The 10,289-nt window shown below is 32.6% G+C and overlaps 1 protein-coding gene across 2 annotated transcripts; it reads left to right on the forward strand.

Annotated features, from left to right (window-relative positions):
- The first annotated feature begins 1,742 nt into the window (after window positions 1–1,742).
- On the forward strand, window positions 1,743–10,257 carry LOC145304688 (glycine cleavage system H protein-like). 2 transcript variants are annotated; one of them, XM_080146630.1, is made up of 7 exons: window positions 1,743–1,836; window positions 3,214–3,293; window positions 4,401–4,466; window positions 5,139–5,271; window positions 8,314–8,376; window positions 9,370–9,449; window positions 9,785–10,257. In XM_080146630.1, exons 1-7 carry the CDS (start codon window positions 1,783–1,785, stop codon window positions 9,873–9,875), a joined length of 567 nt encoding a protein of 188 aa, XP_080002756.1. In that variant the 5' UTR covers window positions 1,743–1,782; the 3' UTR covers window positions 9,876–10,257. The 2 variants fall into 2 exon arrangements, with proteins under 2 accessions (XP_080002756.1, XP_080002757.1); XM_080146631.1 differs by having other exon boundaries at window positions 5,196–5,271.
- The last annotated feature ends 32 nt before the right edge of the window (window positions 10,258–10,289 follow it).

A 10,289-nucleotide genomic window follows, 5' to 3' on the forward strand; every position in this document is an offset into this window, starting at 1 on the left:
GTACATAACAATAAGTGGTTTAAACGCTTGAAATCTCAATTTAATAAACTAAGCCATCAAAATCAGTTTTTCTTATATATTACGTTTAAAATTTTTTTTATAAAGATTGTTTTCAAATAACCAAATTACGTATAATACTCCTAGAGTAGTTTCGATTAGGCTGATAATTACACTAGACCCCAAAGTTTAAAAATAAGGTTTTCTTATTCGTAGGCTTTGGGAACTTTTATTTAATTTTAATTGGTTGGTCCATTAAGTTGAGTGTCTAAACGTTTCAACCACTAATTGTAATCTACAGATGGGGAAATTTGTGTATCATTATTGTGGATTTACATCAATTTATCGGCAATTGTCTGAATATATTATTTTACGCGGTAACGTAAGAACGCTGAAAAATCTGGTAAAACCTGTGTCTCTCACAGATCTTAGATTTGATACCATTTCTGCGCGTCTCACTCTAGCCAATACAGACTACAGAGAGTTTAGTATATACTTTAGTTTGGGTTATACTTTTATTAAGTGCTGCTTTAATAATAATCAATAAATTAAATGTGCTTGCTAAAGTGATATATCTTGAAATCTAGTGATAAAAATGATGACAACATCCATAAAAGCGAAGCTCTGAAACGGTAGGACAAACAGACATTAACACTTGTATAGTGTCAGAACTGAATAAGCAGAATGTAAATGTGTAAGAGTCAAAGCAAAATTTTATGTAAATTTGTTGAATAACTGCTTGACAGGATAAAGTTTATGGACATTATTATATTTTTAAGATTTGATTATAGAATGGCTTCACATAACATATTGTACTTAGTTTTCCCAGGATTCAATATTCCAAAAATCAGACCAATCAGATAATTTGATCACATAAAAATTAGTTGTTAAAAAAGTAAAAAAAATCAACATGTTTAAGATGGACGTACGGACATTCTGGTAATGATTATAGAGTTGCCACGATTTCTAAATCGTACCTAACTACTACAGGAATCACCATGCAAAGTTTGAAATCGATAGGACAATTCTATCCTGCCACAATTAATGAAAAAAGCCATCCGTTCCGGACGGACGGATCGACCCTAATTATAGAAAAGCTTCGCTTTAAAAAATGTTTAAATAGGACAAGCCTATAAAAAAGGAAAACATAACCTAATCTTTCAAATTTTCTAATTGAAATATTTAAATAATTTAAATATTTGATAAAATCAAAATTAAAGTATTTTGCGTAATTTTATATTTACTGACACGTTAGATTTAAGAGTAACTATATTTCATGCTTTTTCGGGGGGGGGGATGGGGCTGGGTAAGATTTATCCCCCCCCCCCTCTTCCTCTGCTTTCTTTCTTACATATTGAGTTTATTGCTTTTGTTTTTCATAATACCTCTCCCTTACTTTGATGGAGTATATCTAACTCTCATGGAAATTTTTGGATCAAAACTTGATCTAAGTGCCCGCAATTAATTCCTTCAGATGTATTCAATATAATGTTTCTTAATATCAAGAAAACGGATAAATCCCTTCGTAAATATCATGATCGACAGACGGATAAACAAATAATTTGTCTGCTGGACAACACCGGAGAACAGCCAAGAAAACTACATTTCCTTCATAGCATTGCTGGCCGATATACGTGCAAGCAAGTGAATCATAGAGTGGCTTAACTATTAAAAGGTGTATGTAAAAATTTTTAGAGGGGTGACAATTTTTAGGTGGGCTTCACGCAACCATCAGGCACTAAACCTGTACACGCCACAAATCCCATTAATTATTGCAGCTATAAAATGGCAGTTCCAAGAATCACAGCTGTTCTGATGAAGAGCGGGATTAAGAGCCAGGTTAATTGTATTATTTCCAATATGGCTTCCAACCCGATATATATCCGCTGGATTAGAATTGTTTTTGAGCCATACTGAAAGATCATGTATTGTATTAAAGACAAATTTCTACAAACAATAAAATCATAATATAAATACCAGTATTGTAAGCATAGGCCTTCGGGGCTAACAAAACCTAATCTTCCATTTTTAATTTTACTATCCGCGGAAAGTTGTTTATAAAACGATGCGATAAATAAATATTTTCACCAACGCATCTCTACTATTCCTTGAATAGGCTAATTTTAGTAGCGAAGCTACTTTACAATTCGAAATGTTCGTTTGTCCGTCTATAAGAATTAGTATTTAGGTAACTTGATTTTCTCTGCTGTTATTCAAAGTAGAAAGCTTTTTTTTGTAAAGATTCACATTACTAATGAGCATTCAGTGTATAATTGATTTGGTCCCTCGGTTTGTGACTGGGACTGACATTTTACATTTTTTATACGAAATTCAAACAAATTGTTTGTTTCATTCATCTAAAATACAAGGTAGTATGAGTAGTAACCGCTTGACCGACAAGGTTGTCCTAATTCTAATATGGGAGAACATTTGGTACGACTTTATTTTCTTGAATTCTCGTCTCTCCAGGCTTTGCTCCAAGAGGCTAGGAGCTTAGCCACTAAATAAGTGAGCTATAATTAGTTCAATTTCATATTATATAGCTAGCAAAATAATATTGTACAAAAATAACCATAAGTGACTAAACATAAACAAAAATCTTCGTCTGCTATAAATTTTTGTTTTAAGTCGGATGGATTATTGTGTCAGACTGTCTAGTTTAATACAGGGAGGGAGGGGACATTGGGCTGTTTAATACACTAGTCACCAAAGTATTATAATAACTCTATCTTATTCATTGGGCAAACAATGTTGGCAACTCTTAGTTAATTTAGATTGGTTGGTTTATTAAGTTGAGTGTCCAAACGTTTTAACCACTAATTGTAATCTACAAAAGGAAGTAATATTGTGCATCATCATTGGAGATGTAAACTGATTAATCAGCCATTGTCTTATTCCTATAGAATGATACCTGAAGGTAATAAATCTTAGGGATCTAAAGGGATAAGAAAATGGCCGCTAAATTGATGTACAACAGTACATCCCCAATGTTGATACACAAGATTACATCGTAAAAGTTGTGGTCGAGACGTTTTAACTTGAAAAACGCACCCAATCAAAATCACTAAATTCTCCAAAAAGTTAAGCAAAAGAAAACGAAAACAGTATTATAAAACTTTTGGGACCAGTGTAATAAACAGCCCATTGTCCCCTCTCTGAACTCTGAACTAATATATTGATATGTATAAAACTTGTATATAACTGGCCTTCTTTTAGTTCCTGAAAATTACAAGTGTACCATTGTTGAAATCAACAAATTATTTGGATTTCTCTACCACGTCGACAAAACAAGAAAAGTAAGTGAACTTTTTTCCAGTTTTGCTTCAAAACCGATTGATTAATATCCGCTTGAATAAAAACGGCCCTTTACCATACCGAAAAATATATGTATCATATCATATTATAGAACATTTTCTAAGAATTCTACATATGATTTACTATAAATAAAGGCAGCTTCTACCAATAACGAAATTAATTCGGAAATAAATTACGAAACCTATACATATTTTCAGCTGTCTTTGGGGGGCAACACATCGTAAAATTGACGACCTCTCCATTTGCCCCCCAAATATTATTTTTGATTTATTTCGCTTGTTGGTTATACCTCATACCTGAAATAAAGGTAACAGAATGTCTGTCTGTTCGCTTACCGCTCATCCGATCTGGTTCTCCTTTATAGTAAAGCTTTTCTTAGACGATGTCTAAGCTTTTTTATTGGGGTGTATACACATTTTCGCTATTGCTAATAACTGGTTTCAATTCAGCAGATTCAGACCCAATAAGGAATACCGTTCTCCATTACCGTGTTATACCTGGATTTTTATTTCCCATATTTTTCATAACAAAGACTTTATCATTTGAAACATCCTTTCGACTGTCTATTTGTATGTAAAATATTGAATGTTTAAAATTTCTTATTCAATATATAAATTTGAAATTTTTGGTTTACGACTCTCTGTATGAAGGAGCAATCAGTATATACTTTACCTCGTCCATCAGTCTGTCAGCCAGGCTACAAAAAACATTAATGCATATTTGCCATCTTACTCTCTCTCTCTCTTTCTTAAAATTAGAGTAAAAGCACAAGAGGGAGAAAGGGTTAAATAACTGTATTTCTCTATCACAATGACCTTGTGCCGACTCTCAATTGGGTCTTTCAAAATCAACCAATGGTGTCGTGAATATTAACACAGCCAAGTAGCAGAAAACAATTTGTTAGCCGACGAAAAAGATAATTGTAAAGGGGGGGGGGGGGTAGTTATCTGTATATACAATACATCTATACCATGGATATATTCTTAAAATTACTGAACATGTATAAATTAATATGTCAATTTTTCCACTTATGAGTTGGTTGACTTCGCTAATTATGGAATTTTTACTCCTTGTTTATCTTATTTTAGGTATTTTACAGAGAAGCATGAATGGGTGGATGTGCAGGGTAATTTGGGAACTGTAGGCGTGTCAAAGTAAGCTATTTGTTTTGGATTCTAATCCTAAGCTTCCTATAAGACTAACAAACGAATATGAACATAAAGTATTTAAACGTTAAGCACATTCGATATTCCACAATGTCCAGAAGTCTAAACGAAAATGATTTAGTGCCTAAGTGTCTTAGAAATATTTTTTTCCTGAAATCAGAATATTAGGATAATTAGATCATATATTTTTTTTGTGAAAACTACGCATTTTCTGTTAATAATTACAGAGATGCCTTGCTCTCAAAATGTAGCTGATTGTTATAGGAATAATCATGTCAAGTTTGAAATTAATAGGACAATTCTCCATGCCTTAATTAAAGTACAAAACTTATTAATTTTTATTAAATTTCATTATGCTTTAATTGCTGGGGTTATAAAACTTAAAAAGAGAAATTAATCTGGTGGTTTCCCTTAAAGTTCCTTGTTGAACACAAAAATTCCATTTCCTCGCTTATTTTTAAATAAATCAAAATAATGGGTTTGCTTTAGTGTTCGTGTATTGGGATAACCCGGCAGATCCTTCAGGGCCCCCAACAAGGGTTAGGCATAACTAAAAAAAATTATAACCTCCTTTATTTATAATTTATTTTTAGATAAGTGGGCTGAGAGTTTCTGTGGTTGCTATGCACTTTGATTAAAACCACTAAAAACTGTATTTAGATATGCTGCTGACGCTCTGGGAGATGTTGTCTATGCTCAACTAAAAACTGTATTTAGATATGCTGCTGACGCTCTGGGAGACGTCGTTTATGCTCAACTTCCTGAAGTTGGAGACGATTTGGAGAAAGGAGGGGTAAGTTGCAAATAGTGCTTCGCCCCTAGCCTCTAGGATCATAATTATTGAGTGAAGGAGTTATAAAAAAAAACTCTGGTAAAAGCTAATCTTCCCTTAATGTCAAAAAAACTTGCTACCTTTGGATACAATCTCTTTCCAACAATGCAAGTTGCAGAAAAGCAATTTGAGATGGGAAAATATTCTTTCCACTCTCGAATTGCTGACCGGCAGAAGGATAAGGTTCCCCAATAGCTCCCTGATTTCGGCTGGATACTGGTCCTCTTCCAATAAGTTTTTCACAGTACCATGGATTAGATCCATGGTTGCGGATCTTGAACCTTTCTTCTTATCTCCTTTGGTGGATTTTCTGTAGAAATCGACAAGGTTTGTGGCGTTTTGATTGCGCCATTTCTCCAGACCTGTGTACATGGCTGTCCTCAGAAGTTTGACTTGTTCTTCTTTGCTTTTCTTCTTCTTTGGTTTTATCTTCTTATTTTGTTGTTCTTGATATTTTTGCTTTTTTTCCTCAAAAAATGGGTTATTAAAATGTAATTTTTACAGGATATAGAAAAGCTTCGCTTTTAATAAGAGACATTGAAATTTTAATTTGAAATATAGAAAAGCTTTGCTTTTAATAAGAGTGGGTTATTAAAATGAAAAAAATTTATATATCACACCCTTTAAAATAAGTGACCTTGAAGTTGAAACTTGAAAGGTTAATGACCTATATTATACCAATATCTATCCTTTTGCAAAAGCTTTTCTTTAATAACGTATCGTCCGTCTGTCACTAATTTTACTTTCATTTACTTACTTTAACTTACACTGCATTTTAAAAGCAAAGCTTTTCTATAATTTTCTATAATTAGGATCGGTTAATTACTGTAACTTACACTGCATTTTAAAAGCAAAGCTTTTCTATAATTTTCTATAATTAGGGTCGGTTAATTAGAGTCTTCCAAAAAAATTAACTTACAATTTTGCCCTGAATCTTTAAGTGTTAATATCCGCTTTTATGGAAGAAGAAGTTATAAAAAATCCTTGTTAGTTCCAAAATGAGGGTGGGGGAAGGGGAAGATAACATGACACCTAGGCTTTATAAGTTAACCCCCCCCCCCCCCAAAAAAAAATAAAATCCCCTATATGACGATTGATATATATGATTTTGAGTTTTGACCCATCCCCCCCCCCTTCCCTATTTAAGAAGGGTTGACCAAAATGAGGGTGGGGGAAGGGGAAGATAACATGACACCTAGGCTTTATAAGTTAACCCCCCCCCCAAAAAAAAAAATAAATCCCCTATATGACGATTGATATATATGATTTTGAGTTTTGACCTCTCCCCCTCCCCCCCCCCCCCCAAGAAATAACAAAAACATATGGTAATAGATAAAAGTTCCCCTTCTAACTAAGCGAAGCTTTTCTATAATTTGTATAAAAGGGTAAACCGTAAATGGATTAATTAAAATAAAAGATATATGTTGGCGTCGGCTATGAAGGCTTTTGGCCCGTGTTTTACAGACGGACAGAATACTTACTTATAATTTTGATTATACTAAATATACTTATACGTTTATGTTAATGTTTTGCATTAATGGATATTGTCATCCTTGTTAAAAATTTTCCACTCCACACATCCCAAATAACAAGCCGGAAGGTGATAATAGAAAGTTATAGTTATTAAGGAAGATTAATAATTTTAGCAAAAAAATAACACAAGTTCCCAAAGTTTTATAATAGCGTTTTCTTATTCGTTGGCTTAACAACTTTAGAGTTTTATTGAATTTTGATTAGTTGTTTCATTAAATTGAGTGTCCAAACGTTTCAACCGCTAAATCTAATCTACAGAAGGGGTAATTTTGTGTATCATCATTGGGGATAGACATCAATTTATCGCTCATTGTCTTATACCTTTAGCTCCTTGAACTATATCTGTTATCACCCTAGTAAAGCTATTAATCAAGATAATAAAACAAAATAATATCAATCATATTTATTTTATATAAAAAAGAAGTATTAAAACAATTTTTATCAGAAGCAGTTTTGGGAAATTCGCATATTTTGCTAATGGAGTATTAGTAGAAAATTAGGATCATGGAAAGAAAAACGAAGTTGCGGGCTTCATCGTACGTTCACAGTAGCTTATGAAGATTAGGTTAGGTTAGGTAAAGTAAATTTTAATGATTACCCGACAGGGTTAGAAAATATGCACCGCTTTTTGCTTCTTATAATTTCGGTATTTTTTAATTAACGTTAAGCTACAAAAAAAGCCAAGAAAGTTCTAGAAAATATGCCAAGGTTCCGTGATTCCTAATCATGCAAATCACATGATATTTAGCTAAAAAATATTTTATATTCTGTCCAGAAGGGTAGTGAGATATTACAGAATTTTAATATTTTATATCCCCTATATTTTGGACTATTTCACACCTCTCGGACAAGGGTCAGTATATACTCGTATATGGAAATATAATAATAAACCCCTTACACCCGATATTATCAGACTTTTTCCCACGGACCCCAAATAAAACGAAAATTAGCCGTTTATTGCCCTAACTTGAACATTTACAGAGTCAAAATAATATTTGAAACTTCACATATGACTGAATGCAACAAAACTTAAAATGTTAAAAATGGTTTCTTCTGCTGCTATGCGAGATGCTCGACAAAAATAGTTTGTTTAGAGGAATACCTTAATTCCAAAACAGACACAACTTATTACCATGTACAGTTAGGACTACTGGACAAAGGTTTTGAAATCAATAGCTTGGATAACAGTAGGACGTTTGACTGCACTTCATTAGAAAGCTTTGGTTCAGAGATACACCAAACTACGACTTATAGGTGTATCGGCCTCTACTAGAGGCTTTGTAAATTATACATTGGAAGTTTTTTGTTTGAAGTTTTCTCTACAATAAATTAAAAAACTACTATATTATATAGCAGGTGCGATAATACAATTTTTGTCTGTAAGTCGTAAATTAAACCTGGGAATTCTAAAAAAAAGTTATCATTCAATCTTGAATAACATAATTGTAAAAATTTTTGTTTGAATTTTAGGATGCCGGTGCTTTGGAGAGCGTGAAAGCTGCCAGCGAGGTTTATACACCTGTGTCGGGAAAGGTATGAGCGTATTATAGACACTTTTCCGCGGACAGACAAATCAAAATGGATTTATTAATGTTTTATTGTCTCCGAGAGGACAAAGGCCAAGAAAATAGGGATTACCTATATTTTCTTTTAAGTTTATAAAATTAGTTTTAATTTGGTTTAATATTAATTTTTAGCATAGATCTGAACCAGTTTAGATTTAACAGAAATAAACTGGATCTAAAGCCATACAAATTTGGTTAAGAAATAGTAGCAGAAAGAAAAACGGATTAATATTCGGGTTAAATGAAGGAAAAAACTATTTTTTCTCATTAGAAAATATATAATTAAATTAAAAAGGAGAAAATTTTAGAGGATGAAAAAACACAACTCTTTATTTAAAAATTTCATTAGTTACATAGTTACAGACATAGTGAAGGAAAATAGAAAGAGAGATGGGACATTGGACTGTTTATTACTCTCCAAAGTTTTATAATAACGTTTTCTTCTTCGTTGGCTTAACAACCTTGGGGACTTCAGTGAATTCTGGTTAGTTAATTTTTAAGTTGAGTGTTCATACGTTTCAACTATAAATTTTAATCTACAGAAGGGGTAATTTTGGGTATCATCATTAGGGATGTACATCAATTTATCGGTTACTATCTTGTCCGTTTAGATCCCTGGAAATAAACACCAAACTTTTTACAAAATGCATTATGTGCTAAAATTGAAGCCCCTAAATAGTATCAAGAACCATCACAGAAAAATAAACGAAGAAGCGGGTTTAGTCGTATTTTCACATTATCTTTTCTTTATTTTCTAATTCCTTCGGGGTGCTTTCACTCTTTAGGGCCAATTTTCTAATCCTGCGGGGGCAATCATTAACTTTTATTTAACCTAAAATAACCCATTAAGAGCTACTGTGAAAATACGACAAAACTCACTACTTTGTTTTCTTTCCATCCTTTTCTGGACATAAAAGTTATGAAATTGATAGTCTAGAAAATTAAGACAACCTTTATTTAGGTAACGGAGAAGAATTTAGTGGTTGAGGAGGGACCAGCTTTGATCAACCAGAGCCCAGAAAATGAGGGATGGCTGTTCAAGTAAGTATAACGGCAGTTTCCCCCAAAGTGCCTAGTCCAGCATAGTTTGTAAAATGGAGAGAGGGTTAACTTGTCGTCTGCTTTAGTTCATGGATATTGGATAGGTTAGGCTAGGTTAGGTTATATTGAGTACATAAGGTAGCCCCGGGGCATTAAAGCACATAACTAACCCCCTCCCAGTATCTTTAATTAAATTATAACAAATAGGGGGTTTCTGTGCTCGATAACACTTGAAGGGAAAGCCTTTCTTGTTCTTTAAGATCTCCTATTGCTACATAATCATATGCAAAAATCATATTGCAAAAAATAAAAATAAAATATTCTGTAAATTTCAGACTGGAGTTGTCTAATGTTGATGAAATCAAAGAGCTTATGAATGAAGAGGCCTATAAGAAATACTTGGAATCTGTAGCAGAAGATCATTAGTTATTAGCATTTGGAAAATATGAAAATTTTTATAAATGACTATGCTAATATAAATGTAAAATATTTTTTGTTTATAAAAATGGATATATTATTACTTGGATTTTACCCCAGATTTTCATGTTCTTTAATAAAGTGAAACACACAATTCCTCCCTCCAACCCCTTTCATCTTGCTAGATGAAAGAACTGACCAATAAATGAGTTCCATGTTAGGAGCAAAATTGTCGATATTTTTTCCCCTGCCTTAATATCCACTTGTATTGTACATCCATTTTTATAAAATCCATTTTTCATATAATTTTATATTTCTTAAATGATGAAATAATGATAATTATTATATGTAATATGTTTTATTTTATAAATAAAAGTAGTCTTAACTCTTATGTATATTGTTATTAAATCAATTTTCATGGTA

The sequence above is a fragment of the Acartia tonsa genome, chromosome 13 (assembly GCF_053477335.1).
Source record: "Acartia tonsa isolate MP-2025a chromosome 13, ASM5347733v1, whole genome shotgun sequence".
NCBI classification, from domain to species: domain Eukaryota; kingdom Metazoa; phylum Arthropoda; class Copepoda; order Calanoida; family Acartiidae; genus Acartia; species Acartia tonsa.

Excerpts from the sequence above, each read along its gene's own strand:
- LOC145304688 (XM_080146630.1), top strand. The coding sequence starts at position 1,783 with ATGGCAGTTCCAAGAATCACAGCTGTTCTGATGAAGAGCGGGATTAAG. Across the intron at positions 4,467-5,138 it reads GGAACTGTAGGCGTGTCAAA|ATATGCTGCTGACGCTCTGG; the intron begins GTAAGCTATTTG and ends AACTGTATTTAG. Across the intron at positions 9,450-9,784 it reads AATGAGGGATGGCTGTTCAA|ACTGGAGTTGTCTAATGTTG; the intron begins GTAAGTATAACG and ends TGTAAATTTCAG.